We start from the raw sequence: 14,918 nt of genomic DNA, 5'->3' as shown, positions 1-14,918 counted from the left end.
ACTAGATTCTAATTTTCTTTAGTAGACTGAAAATATAAATGCCCTATATAGAATAGAACACAGTTTTGTTCATCAAATTTTGCCTACCTAGTGTTTTCAAAAGCAGAGTTGCGTGAAGGACCATTACCAATGGTGCAACATACTGCAGTGCAATTACACAAAGATAATAGAATACCCGAGCCACCTGGGAAAATAGAAAAGAGTAATTCATGAGTTCTGGGTGATCAAAGCAAACCTTTATGTATATGCTTAGGAAAAACAAGCAATTAATAAAAAACCCAGTTCTTATGCAAAAAAGCTATTTTAAAAGTTTTATAGCATGTTTTGGTATGTGAAATATTGTCTTCAAAAGACCTAATGAAGAAGTGATCCCTATAATGAATTCTAGTTTCAGGACAGTTACAATCCTGAGAGGAATTGCTGAAAGAAAATAGTTAAAAGTAGCAGTTCTGTTAACACAAACAGGATTAATTTTGCTTATGCAAACTGAATGCTAGAATTCAAATATTCATATTTGAAAACACTAGAATTTTGTAAGCCATCTCAAAGATAAATATATTATTATCCCAAGTGATTTACAAACTAAATCCCATTTTGAAAATGAAGTACTGTGACTGTAGAAACAGTCCAAAGCCTGATCAAAAGTACATGAAACTTTGGTTAATATTGCAGTCCCTTTTCAAAGCGAGATATTTGTAAGATCTCCAAATGGAAAACACTAGTACTTTAAAAACAATGACAAGAGGAATTTTCATTAGAAGTTCATCAATAACAAAGCATTTAAATTATCTTTATTTCAGGTACACGTTATGGTTCATTGAAAACCACTCAGATTTATCCCTCCCCCTGCTCCCAGTCTGTTCCAGCTTTCTCAAGAATGTTACATTACATATTTTACATAAACTGTTGACCTAAAAGGCTAGATCAAATGAAGAAGGAAAAAAAGTCATAAAATCAATAGCAAGCAAGCAGTAAAATAAAGTTAACTGGATTTTAGAAAAGAACAGAATACAGGGTGGCAAAAAAAGAAGGCAGCCCTGACATTTTTCGAAATAGCTTTAAAACCTCAAAGGGCTTTGAGATGATTAAGCATCAAAAAACTAACATGAGAAAAAAAGCAGTAAAACATTGACAGAAGAAAAAGCATGAGGCAAAATATTTTAAGATAATTGATGGCATATGACGAAAAGAGCAAATAAAAAAAAGTAATTATCATTGTAGGAAGACAGATAGGAAAGACTTTACTGGCAAAAGCACCAGAAGAAAAGAAAGCAGGCATGGCTAGTAAAACCAGATAGGACTATATTTAGTGGCCCTGAGCTTCTTAAAGAGAAGATATTCAAAGTACTGGATAAACGGATTTAGGAAACACCACATACAGAAGGCATTATTATTTTATCAATAAGATGAAAGCTCCCAAAACTAAAATTATGCATCCACAACTAGAACAGTTCTGACATAAACAATTGCTGCTAGTTGTATTTCCTAACCTTTTTTCTGAAGTCCAATGCCAGTCACTTGGTTTGTAACTACATATTTGAAATAACAAAGACAAGATTATAGTAGTGATGATCTAAAAACAGAGAGGAAGCTTTGTCCTATGGCATACTTCAATATTCCTTCTGGAATACACCCTGACTCAGCAAGATTATCAGGCAGCACTATCATGCAACACTAGAAATAAGTTCATTTTGCAGGAAACACGCAACACAACTCTGTATAAGCTTACAAATTTCTATCTATCTATTTCCTCTGTTTGTTGACTTTTTTTATTATTTTTCTTAAAAAAACCCCAAAACCTCAAGGAAATCTTTCCCTTTTATCACTTGCCACAGTAACAAGATGGGCAGATGGTTTTATATCTAGGCTACTGCATTTGAGAGTGGTCTTACAGAACTAACCATGTCTTATTTTATCCCAAAATATAACCATCCTACCTTAAATTTTGCCCCAATTTAAAAATTACAGTTGGGATAAGGTAACAATATTTTGCCCTTCTATCTAAATCTTACCTTTATTTCCATGCTGTAGCTAAGAAATCACCACTTACCCTATACACTCCCCAGGTTCAATTCATGCTGAACAGAAACACACATCAAGATAAACGTAAGGCTTGCCAAGATATTTGTAAAGAATACTTCATGATGGGATCTCTTAGAACAACGGAGGAACAACTTAAGACAAAGCATCTGAATAATATGGATGATGCACCTTTGCATATTTTGGGTTGCAGAATTTTGCTGTAATGGTGCTATTTTAATAAAGGATATAGTTTAGGAAGCTTCATTCAAATTTCAGTTCTGGTGCCAAGGAAGACAACAAACCAGACATTTTTTTTCAATTAAAAAAATTTGCACAGACAGAGCACCCAAATATACGTAACTTTAGTGCCATTATACTTACCATTTTTTGTAAATCAACTGTACTTATTCTGCCAGCTTCCTTTTTCATCTGATCCACACATTTCTGGGCTAAATTCAGATAGGCTTGTAAGTGACTACGCATCATAGCCAACCGTAAAGCACACAACAGGATTATAATCCACAACCGCATGGTGTCAAATGTATCTTCGGACATTCTGTGGATAAAAAAGGTAATGTTGTTTTCCAAAGGTCACCTACCATTACAGAGTTATTTGTTTGTATCATCTGTAAAGAAATCTTTAAGCATATTGTTAAAAATAGTTACACACAATCCACAGTTACAGAGTTCATGTGCAAGTAATATTCACTTCTCCCTCCTGTTCTCATTACTGCTTGTATTGGGTTTATGTGGCAAGGTTTTGGTAGCAGGGGGGGCTACAGGGGTGACTTCTGTGAGAAGATGCCAGAAGCTGCCCCCATATCAGATAGAGCCAGTTCCAGCCGGCTCCAAGACAGACCCACCGCTAGCCAAAGCTGAGACAATCAGTGATGGTGGTAGCACCTCTGTGATAACATACTTAAGAAGGGGAAAAAAACTGCTGCGCAACAGCAGCCGGAAGAGAGGAGTGAGAATATGTGAGAGAAACAACTCTGCAGACACCAAGGTCAGTGAAGAAGGAAGGCGAGGAGGTGCTCCAGGCGCTGGAGCAGAGATTCCCCTGCAGTCTGTGGTGAAGACCACGGTGAAGCAGGTTGTCCCCCTGCAGGCCACGAAGGACCATGGTGGAACAGATATCCACCCTGCAGCCCTTGGAGGACCCCACGTCAGAGCAGGTGGATGTGCCCTGACCCTGTGGAGAGCCCATGCTGGAGTAGGCTCCTGGCAGGACCTGTGGCCCCGCAGGGGACCCATGCTGGAGCAGTTCATGAAGAACTGCAGCCCATGGGAAGGACCCATGTTGGAGAAGGTCGTGAAGGATTGTCTCCTGTGGGTGGGACCCCACACTGGAGCTGGGGAAGAGTGTGAGGAGGAAGGAGTGGCAGAGAGAAAGCATTATGAACTGACCACAACCCTCATTCCCTGTCCCTCTGCGCCGCTCTGGGGGAGGAGGTAGACAATTCGGCAGTGAAGTTGATCCCAGGAAGAAGGGAGGAATGTGTTTTAATATTTGTTCTTATTTCTCATTATCCTACTCTGTTTAATTGGCAATAAATTAAATTAATTTCCCCAAGTCAAGTCTGTTTTGCCCGTGACGGTAATTGCTGAGTGATCTCCCTGTTCTTATCTCGACCCATGAGCCTTTCATCATATTTTTCTCCCCCTGTCCAGTTGAGGAGGGGGAGTGATAGAGCAGCTTGGTGGGCACCTGGTGGCTAGCCAAGGTCAACCCACCACACTGCTACTTCTTGGTAGCCCTATTACAGCATTAGATCCAAATTAGTATCCATTTGTCTGCAAACAAGAACAACTCTTAAATGCTTTAAATTCAGAGTAATGAAGACAGGACACTAAAAAGCAGGCTCTTTCAAATAATTCCAAGTTTTGAGATAGATAATTCTAGATAACAACTTCAACTGCCTTAGATACATTGCTGTAGCACAACTCTCATTAAGATTAACTGAAGAGTAAAATGGAAACACAAAAATTATATATTTGCAATGTTTTACACAGTTATCTTAGAAGCATCTTTTAGATCTAGAAAGCAATAAAAGTGACAGCAAATCATATCAGTTTCAAATCTATTTGAATACTATTTTGAATTATCTGTTAATAAAGTGACAATGACAATCACCTATGCTACTTATACAATATTGATTTCAGATACAATTCTTCCTGAAAATTCTTTCCCTTTTTATGCTTTTAAATATTTTAGCTATCAAATTTCATATGGACTTCATCTACACATAGATTTTAAGACAAGTCTCATAGTACTAAGAACCTTAGGTCAGTTCTCATACCAATGTATCTCAATTGTCTTAAGTGAAATCATTTCTCTCTTACACCAATAGGTAACATGTAAGGTATTAGAAGCTGGCAATGAAGTGGTATTCTGTCCCTAGGAAGAACAACGCAGAACTCTGACACAGAGATGCCAGAAGATAGCAGCTCTTTGGGAACCACTGCCTTACCATTCTTCTTTGGATTCAACACTCTGCGACTAATTCTCATTCTTCCTAAACAACAGAAGCCCTTTACAGCTCAGTTGGAACTTCTACGATACCTTTCATGACAGATGCTAGTCACAGCCACAATTTTAAGTTTTACATGGTGCTATGACTTTTACAGGGCAGTACTTAGACTTAAGGTTTTATCCTCAATACCCCAGAAAGAATTTTTAAAGGGAATCTTACAAAGGTACGCTCTCTTTGCCCAAAGATGGGTTCATAATGTAGTCCTTAGTGATTGGTTTTACCCAAAGTAGAACCATAAGTAAAGGAGCCAAGAAGTTTATATGTAGCAATGTTCTGGAAGAGGAAAAAAAAAGGGAGTGGGTTATTAAATACAGTTACCATACTGTTGAAACTGGTGGTACAGATTACAGAAGAGTAATACCAATTTTAAAATAGGAGGGGAAAGGTAAATAAGAGAATTACTTCCCTTTTTTTATAAGTATGACTTAAGTCTCAACAAAAAAGTAATACTACATACTGTGAAATCACACTGGCTGTGGTTTAAAAAAAGTGCTCTCTGGAATAAATCAAGTGTTTTAGATATTCAAACAAAATAACCAAAGGAACTACATGCATTATACCACACTATAGTAAAAGACAGTTGTTGAAAATTTCCATATGATGGCATAATACCAAACCGCAGTAGCCATTACTGTTTTAATCTAGAGGGTAAGTATCTTAAATGGATAATTATGGAAAATATGCTGCTATATTAGTGAATTTTTTTTGCTTTATTAAAAATGTACTCAGATTAATTTCTATTATCTATACAGACCAGGAGAAACACTTTTCACAGGTCAGATCATCCAGTTTAATGAAGATTTTTACTTAGGAACCCTGAGGAACAGTCCAAAGCATTTCAGTAACTTGTGAAATGAGCTTCTACTTATTTAAGACAGCCTATTGGATTAGTGGACTGCAATGTGCCAAAGAGTGGCAAGAACCACTTTGTGTTTATTTGAGTAGAGGGAGAAAGGCTGAAAGACTCTGGAAATTGAGTAAATGTGTAGGAAAATGGTACGAATTGATTAAGAGAACTCCAAAATATATACAGGGAAGGATGCTGCTAAAGGAAAACCAAACAGGTGATCAAAATTAAAATTGACACCAGATTATTTTCATTCTATTTTATCCAAAAAACTTACTCCCTATTTATATATGCAAGATTCACGTTAATAATTTTGACCACATTACTGAAGTGGCAATTCATAATATGCCTAATCTCCAACTTTTTTTTAAAGTCACTGCTCCCTATAAGTCTCCCATTCTGTAATTATGGCTTGTGCCTTTTTTCTTTTACAAATGTATGACCTCATGTTTACCTTATATGGAAAGGCATTGTTTTCCCTGCACCCAAATTAAACAGCTTTGTATCAATGACATGTCATCCTCATTTACTACTCCCCTTTAGTCATTGTCAAACAGCTGCAAACAGTCAGTAATGATCTACTCATTGACAAAAACACACCACTAAGGGCAAATACCGATCTTTTCAGAGCCCATTAGAAACAATCACTCAGCAATGATTCTTTGTTTATAATTGCATTACCTAATTACATTGATATCTGACCAAGTTTTAATCCATTTAATGTTATTTTTATATTGTTTCAGTTTAATAGTCAAAGTATTGGTAGACCTTTAAAAAGAATTTGCTTGGTGCTGCACAATGTTATCTTTAATAATCAGTTCTAATATCCCCTAAACATCAAGTTAGACAAGATTTATTTTTTTCACAACCCCATACTAGTGGATATTAATTACCCTCTTAGTTCTTGATTAATGAAGTCCTGTTTCAGAGATTTTATATTTTTGCCTAAGATCTCATGTCCACAGATCAAGATAGATGTTGGAAAATCAGAGGATAGTTACAGAAAAGGCACAAGAAATTTTAAAATATTGAAAACCATAAAAATTAAAAACTCAGGAGTTTAAGAGGTGACTTGATCACAGTCTACACATAGACTGAAACTTAATAGCAGATACAACAAAAGTCAATAGCTTGCAGCTGTAATTGGATGCATTCAACTACAATGGGAGTGCAAGTCTAAATACAAAGCAATTAGTTAACAATCTGCCAAGAGTAAAGCATCCACTTTTAAACATAGTTTAATTTTTTAAACGGGGCATTTTTTGGAAAAAAATATACTTCAGTTTAAGCATAAATAATTTACATATCAGAAAATCTAATGGTTCTCTTATGAAAGTGGCCAGACTAAATGATCACAATGGCCTATACTGCAGAATTTGTGTCATTAACATGCATTAATTATTCAGAGGTTATGATCTATGAAAGACATTTGGAGTTGTTCCCTCAACCAGAGAACGATGAAGAGAAATAGTTAAATATAAGAGAACATTTTACTTCCAAACTCAAGAACAGCTGAAAATTAAAATGTTCCTTTAAACTGGTATTAACCTCTGAGCCTTATTATATATTCTGGGTCATCATAATGTAAGAAATACTGAAATACTGAAAAGGACAATTTTAATTTACTTTTCATTTTAAAGCCATAAAATCTTTACTAATTGAATGCACTTCCTATATGTTACTCTAATTTCAATATTTATTAACGGAAGTTTTCACTGAGTTTTAGATTCCCTTTTAATGTGTTTCAAATTGACTGCCTTTCTGAAGCTATTTCTTCACTTTCTGTTTTTTCTTTGTATCTTATCCTAATCTTATTAACAAAGGCCCATCTAGGAAAAAAAAAAAAAGTCTCTGTGGCTGCACCTCTTCTTCCAGAGAGTTAAATTTCCAAAAACATATGGGGGAAAGGAAATAGGAAGTAGAAACATTCATGGTGGATCTCTCACACGAGGAAAGAAAAGCAATGCTTCTTTAACTCATATTCCACTTTTGAGGCAAAGAATGTAATAGATCGGCAGAAGGCAGGTTGAGCACAAAGAGGCAGGTCACAAGTCTGCTGGAGATATGAAAAGCAGGCAGCAACAGAAGTCTTAGTCAGTCACTACCTTCTTATTGGAATAGTTTGCTTTGTTTATTTTCAGACATTAAACTGAGATTTAAGACTGAGTAGCATATACCTATGCGTATATATTTTCTCTTACTGTGTTATTTTTTCTTTTGCTAAATTCAGAGCATCCAGATGCATTTGAGCCAGTCGCAAGCCAGGGAATGTCAAAAAAGCACCAATAAGTGAACACAGAACAGCCAGGAACAATTTGAAGGTTAGTTTAGACACAGGACCCCTAAAAGAAAAGAAAGGAAAGGAAATAAGCATTGGGGGGGGGGGAAGCAGAGACTACTTTCAAATCAACAGTATCTAACATTTAATCAAATTAAAATAAAAAACAAGCAAGTCACCTATTTATTTACTAAAAAGAATAAAAAGCTCTTCAATAGAAGAAAACCAAAACCTAAGCTACTTCCTACAAGATGTTAAATTTGTTAGCAGAGAAAAAAAAAACCAAAAAAGAATAATTTTATATTGTGATTAACAAGTTATGCAATAAAAATAGCTAGTGGAATGGATTCGATGATTATACTTTGAATAGAAGAACAGATACATCACAAGTTTAACTGGTCAAAGGCAAATTTTTATTTTTATTTTTAAGTTATGCCATTCAAACTACCAAGAGACACCATCATCAACTCAATCACTGCTGTAAACAGCCAAAGCACTGTGAATGTTTAAAAGGAAATGGACACAAACAGAAAAATTAATACAGAAATTAGTAAATTCGGAATAGTTTATGAAAAACAGAGCAAAGAAAGTTTAAGAAACACATGGAATTGAGTTGAAGGGTTTCTTTCTCATTAAATATCCATATCTATAAATGACACATTATTCTAAGTATATATTTGAAACTTCTGTTCCTCACAAATAATAATAATAATTAAAAAAATCTATAATTCTTATATAATACTTGAGAATTTCCAAACAAGAATTCAAATTTGTATTCCCACAGTGATGACATACCCCATACAAGCATTTTTGATCATGTGTTTAAGGCAAAGATTGTAACAGAATTCCGTTTGCAATATACAGAGGCTGTCTATGACAGTGATTGTATATATAAGTAACATCACAAGCTATGGAACATTCCTTTGTCAGTCTATACAAAACTTGGATGTACTGTAGCAAGCAGATGTATTTGCCTAAGAGGAAAATACTATTATAGCCTGAATGCCAAAATTTACTCCTAATTCCAACTTTATTGCAGGCTCCATCTGTAGCTTTTGCACTCTCATCCTCCTGCATACCACAGGAACTGCAAAAAATACTTATCTCCTGTTTTAAGCAATCTTTTCAAAGCTGAAGAGACTGTTTAAGAATTACCATGAGAAAGACTTTTATAGTTTTTAACTGTATTTTATGGACTGGAATAATTTTGGAATAAAAAGGGAATACACAAATGCAACTTAAGTTACTTTGTAAATATTGATGGATTATTTTCATTAATCCACCTCTTCACATTAATACAGAGATTATAAGTGTGTATAAGAGCAAAGCATGCAAGACAAATGCTTGCTAAGAAAATCCAAGTGGCTCAGTTATAAATGCAACATAATGAAGACCAATGTATTTCCAGAAACTTACCGGGATTCCAAACCCTGCTTTTCAAGAAACTGCATAGCACTTTCTGAAAAATTCGAGAATCCTGCAGAGACATTAATTATATGTATTTTATCACAGTACAAATATAAAATCTCTTTTTTTGAAATAAAATGCTAGGTAACAGGACATATTTTAAACAATTTTTGTCTAGCATTATTATTATTATTATTATTATTATTATTAAATTATATCTAGCATAGCTCTTTCATGTGCTAATTAGTATGCCACAATGCAATAAAACTCAGTTATTAACACAAACAGTCTTTGAAAACATCTCTGATATTTGTACATTTCATGAACATTAATAAAACATTCATTTTTAAGAAGGTAAGTAACTTTTTTTCAGTAGAGGAGCTTCGCTTTACTATACAAGGCAAAATGGGTTAAAAATAAAACTGAACAGTAAATATAATTAACAAAGCAAACAACCTAGGTAAAGACTACACTATTTAAAACAAAGCAAGGAAAATATACAGGATATCCTTCAGAATCGACATCCCAAAGCAAGATTTCCTAAAAGTGTATTACATATAGAGTTCATTTAAATACAGATATTCTCAAAACCACCTAAAATGCTTAAAATTCATTTTTCAAGGAATTTAATCACTAGAGCTGTTGCAAACCCTGAAGAAAGGAGTTACCTGATTCGAGTCCAAACTCTAGATAGCTTTCTGTCACAATCAGGATTGCCATTGCTTTCACAAAGAAGAAGAAGCCAAAGGTGACACAGACTGATCTTTCACCTCCATCCTCTACTATGAAATAATGGGTGGTCAATGAAAACAGTATCTTACTATACAAGAAAAACGTCAAGGAAAATCAAGTTTGTAAAATAACTATATTTACAAATTATAAAGCTGTATTTTGGTCATCTACACTAAGACTGTTCTAAGATGCACAAATGCTTTAAAAAGTAATATGTATTTGGCCAATTTTAGGTTAATTATGCTTTACAGTATTGTGGGAGTTTAATAAGCACAGGCACACAATCACATAATGGGTAGCTAGGAATACACTATTCTGGAATATAATTTTGTTTTCATTTAGGCTTACTGATAGCCAAATGCAATGGTATTCACTATCAACCTGAGAATAATTAAACCAAAGTTTAAATGTTAATTTTACATACTTGTAAGAATTTACAGAAGTTATATCGAACCAAAAATAAGACAATTGTATCTTCAATGTAAAATATCAAGCTAGATGAAAAATATTCCATCAAACTACACAACAGTGAATGCAGGGAAGTGAATAAATAAATTTTTAACCACAGTGGAGTTATACATGTTCTGTCAGAATGCACAACCCCAAGCGGGTGTATTCAAGATTCTTCACTGCAAAAATGCAAAAATCCAGAGTTCAAAGGCAAAAATATAGCACCATTCAAGTCACTGCATGTTTGTTGCTGAAATAATCTTGGTTAAAATACTTCCTCAGTCTTGACTTAACTATATGTGAATGCATGTTTGTACACATGCATACATCCATACACACAAATACATATATATAGTACATATATATGTATACTGTGTATATAACATACACGGCTTTTTGTTCCTTTGGGGAGAAAAAGGTAGAAAAGGTAGAAAAGGTGTTCCTCCTCACATAAGTCCCTCTTTTTTTTCTGAAGAAAAACATAGAAATTGAATTTTTTCTTCCCTCCTTGATTAAAGGCAAGACATTTTAGAAGACATGAGGTGAGAACAGAGAGATTTGTTGCCCTTTAGTTTAGAAACAAACAAAAAACCCCACACAATAAGCATTTAATGCAAAAGCTGTTCTCTCAAATGTCTGCTGAGCTTTCCCAAGTAGTCTTACAAAAGCTTCCAGGTAGTTTTACAAAATCTGTATCCTTTCAATTAGATTTCCTTTTCTTAGTTTTCAGGGCATCATGATTAGTGGAAGCAGCAAAAACTTAACTCTTTGCATAAGAGCAGAGAAGTTGTAAGAATGTTTATATATAATAAATAAATGTCAGAAAAGACAAAATAGATTTTTTGCTTTAAAAACACCAAAAGATTCTCTCTGTCACTTAGAAATATTCAAACATCAGATAAAGTAACTTTGTGCTGGTTTTGGTGAGGGAGGGCAGGAAACACAGGGTATACATACAAACAGCAGGGAATGGGATGCCCCAAGAAGCACTTCTATCAATAATGGGATAAAATTTCTTAAATATGAAAACTTCTCCTCACAGGAAGCATAGACCTGCCTTATAAGAAATAGTGACCAGTGGCATGGGATTGTTGCTTAGATTATTATGTGACTATTTACTAAGCAAAAAATGTGTGAAAAGATGAAACTTGTGTTTCTCTACTTTCGCGTGTATGTGTTCAAGATTTCTCAACGATCAAAGGTAATCAACTAGCAGCACATTTAGTATTATCTAGGAAAGCAAAATCTATCCCATTCTCATTTTGATAAAAAAGAGAGACTATATAGTCCGGTATTATATCTTAAGTCCTTTCCTCAATGCCATAAATATGAACATCTAAGAGGTTATCTGCTCTGTTATCAAGCTGTTTTAAAAATGTTTATTGAATATTCTCCTTTTTAGTGCATTTCTAAACATAATTAGTTCCAAAATTATACAGTAGATTAAGATAATTTTTTTCTAATACACTGTCAATTCTTACTACTATGAGCTGCAGCCCATTATAATTGATTTTTTTTTTTCAAATGGCAGGCGATATCAAGTCTATATTTAAATAAAGTACTTGGAGATCATTCCAGACATTACCTGCTTTAAATAACAAAAAGGAAGACACTGAAAAAATTTAAGTGTAAATTGTAACCATTTTTTTCCGCTACACAATAACATAATAATTTATATTTGTACTTTTTAAAATATTGGAAGTATTTTAAGATGTAGATTATGTGAAAATCTATTTTAGGGTATCTATTCGATAAAAACATTTGAACTGTCATCAGTTAATCTCTAAAGAAACCATGTGATTATGCAATATTGCACTTCATTAAGCAGCACACATTTAACATATGCATTGCTGTATTTCATCTATATGCAGAGAAGTACTCATATACGCACATTGGGGTGGCCTAACCACAGCATCAAACTTGACTCTTAAGCTTACAGTAATCAACTTAAACTCCCTTTATAGTTAACAGAAAGAACAGGTATCCCTAAAGGAAGACTTATCTCATCCTAAAAATAGGCGCATAATAGGTCATACAGACTGTGTTCTGGAAAGGTCTGTTTCTCTACATTGACCATTAAAAGAGCATCAGGACGATTTTTCAACACTTAGAAGTTAGGCAAGATGACTCCCACCCTTATAAACATTTTAGTTTCTAGTAAAATACATAGAACTTTTGGATTCACAATTGAAAACCAAATAAACTCCTCTATATTATTTCTAATTGTATGTAGAGAGAAAAAAATAGTTTAAGGCTTCCAGAGATTATTTCCAGATCTGATGACTGACTTTCCCTAGATCAACCTTCAATCAAGTTAAGGAAAGTCTGTTGCTTGCCTTTGCTATCCCATTGATATAACTACATGTGAAGACATTTTTCAAAAGTAGCCAGTAAAGTTTCCTAATCTACTAATGAAATCAGGTTACTTAATCAGCTTTTCAGATGACAGACAGCTTCCCAACTGAGAAGTACCTTACTTTTCCCATACCACATTAATTTTCCTAAATACCTTGCCTTCGCAACAGAAAGGATCGTGGTACAGCACTGTTTAAAGGTTTACAACAGATAAAAAATTAAATAAGCTGACGTATTTGTGTGTTGTACAAAGACAATGCTTTAAAATGTCATTCAGTTGTTCTCAATGATGAATTTTAAATAGCTGCATAAGCAGAGTAGTTTAAATTAGACACGTGCATATTGTTAAGATAGATCATCTCTCAGTGTTGTCCATCTTCACTCTATCCTCATGCACATTCCCCCCCTGCCAATGAAATGCTTTGTTATTTTACAAACTCATCCCTTTGCAAGTATGCCAGCTGCAACTGCTACATTTAAAATTGCGATCAACCATTTCATTCACTAATTTTGAGTATTTTTTCTGACAGAAGCCACCTTTCCAAATTTCAAAGTAATGGAAATCAGCAATCTGTGACTAGTGACTATCTGCAACAAATTGTATAGCAAGAATAAAAAAAAATTTAGTAACCAGAACATGTGACCTACAACACAATGCGTTTTCACAAACATTAAAGTTACTTTTGCAAGAAGTATTGCAAAACCTATTTTTAAGCCTAAATCCATGTTTAGCAGGTTGTGACTGATAATCTGTCTTAAAAAACCAAAACAAAAACCTCAACATTTTTGTTTTGCAAAATCTTTTGTTACTCCTCTTCGTGTACTGGAAACTGTTCAGTGTGTGCAGGCTATCACCATGAAAAGCCATCAATCAACTAACCCAGTATCCCATAGCCTTTCAAAAATATTAAATAGAGGGCAGGTGGTACAGCAGGTCTTCTAACTGCTGCCTCTAAGAAACATATTGTCATTGAATCTTCCTGAAAGTATAAAGCAATTAAAAACTTTATTGTTCTGTTCTGCTAAAACAATAAGAGAGTTCTCTATACTGAAACTATTTATCTGCATTGCCAACTGTGAGGTAACCAAGAATAGTCTATGTTGCAGTCAAAAGGAAAGAGGGAGACACACGCAGACATTCCTCCTCTAGCTTTACACTGGCTAGGTTAGGTTGATCAGTCAGTACCAACGCAGATACAGAAGCTTGGAGTTTAGCATGGGCTGCCACTTGAACATTTACCCAATCCGACAGGTGAATTCTGCATCTTTCACTGAGGTATCTGCTAATGCAGCTGCACAAATATTTCTGCACATTAAATATATTTAAAGCTAGCTTAGTTGTGCCTATCAGAATTGCCATCAATGTAATGCCGATATACTCTAACCATGGAACTCAAGTACTAAACTAATGTATTACTCCTTTTACATTAAAATTCTGTTAAAACACAAATGTATGGACTAGTTTCCTGTTTGGATTTTTTTTCTGAGCATCTACACTACCAACATAAAAAAGCTACTGGTGGGTTACTGCACTGAAACAAAACATCTACCCCTAGAAGACATGGTCAAAAAATTTCCAATCAATCATCACTTCTATAAGCTTCTTTTGGCCGCTTTGCCAGCCAAGTCTCTAGTACAATCCAATACCTCTTAATATACAGCCATGAAACAGGGAAAAGCATCTGTCACCAAAACACAAAACTGTTCTAGAATTAATTCTTGACATATCACATTGGTTTCTTTAAATTTAAAATATGGGGGTGTACTGGGTTTGACTGGGATAGAGTTAATTTTCTTCATAGTAGCTAGTATGGGGCTATGTTTTGGATTTGTGATGAAAACAGTGTTGATAACACAGGGATGTTTTAGTTATTGCTGAACAGTGCTTACACAGAGTCAAGGCTTTCCTTATTTTGCTTTGCTTGCGCACGCAGCTTTTGCTTTCCCTATTAAACTGTCTTCATCTCAACCCATGAGTTTTCTCACCTTTACCCTTCCGATTCTTCCCCCCCATCCCACTGTGAGGGGAGTGAGCGAGTGGCTGTGTGGTGCTTAGTTGCTGGCTGGGGTTAAACCACGACAGGGGGGCAACCAAATATTTCAACAATTTATGATGAATCATTTCTGGTCTTGACATACTGAATTAGTAAATAGTTGTATGCTTTTAAGTATTTTCAGTATCCCAGAGGCCCAATGTCAAAACACAAGAATGAACCAGATTTCTTCTGAAACCTCTTTTCACTCGCCTAGGTTACAGTGATCACAAGAATTGTTTCATTAATACTTCCGTATA

The 14,918-nt window shown here is 34.7% G+C and overlaps 1 protein-coding gene across 10 annotated transcripts in view; it reads right to left on the bottom strand.

The window, feature by feature from the left end:
* The window catches only part of LOC140650450 (transmembrane protein 161B-like), a 74,883-nt gene that overhangs the window by 21,087 nt on the left and 38,878 nt on the right, over positions 1 to 14,918 (bottom strand). For 7 of the 10 annotated variants that reach the window (XM_072858662.1, XM_072858665.1, XM_072858661.1 and 4 more), the window contains 6 exons: positions 9,757 to 9,908; positions 9,098 to 9,158; positions 7,605 to 7,745; positions 4,716 to 4,829; positions 2,404 to 2,578; positions 88 to 184 (listed from right to left, as the gene is read on the bottom strand). In XM_072858662.1, coding sequence (XP_072714763.1) covers positions 88 to 184; positions 2,404 to 2,578; positions 4,716 to 4,829; positions 7,605 to 7,745; positions 9,098 to 9,158; positions 9,757 to 9,908 — 740 coding nt within the window. The remainder of the gene's footprint in view (positions 1 to 87; positions 185 to 2,403; positions 2,579 to 4,715; positions 4,830 to 7,604; positions 7,746 to 9,097; positions 9,159 to 9,756; positions 9,909 to 14,918) is intronic. The other 3 variants (XM_072858664.1, XM_072858663.1, XM_072858667.1) reach the window with 3 other exon arrangements.

Source organism: Ciconia boyciana, chromosome 4 (genome assembly GCF_034638445.1).
Source record: "Ciconia boyciana chromosome 4, ASM3463844v1, whole genome shotgun sequence".
NCBI classification, from domain to species: domain Eukaryota; kingdom Metazoa; phylum Chordata; class Aves; order Ciconiiformes; family Ciconiidae; genus Ciconia; species Ciconia boyciana.
This window is presented reverse-complemented; position numbering and strand designations above follow the sequence as displayed.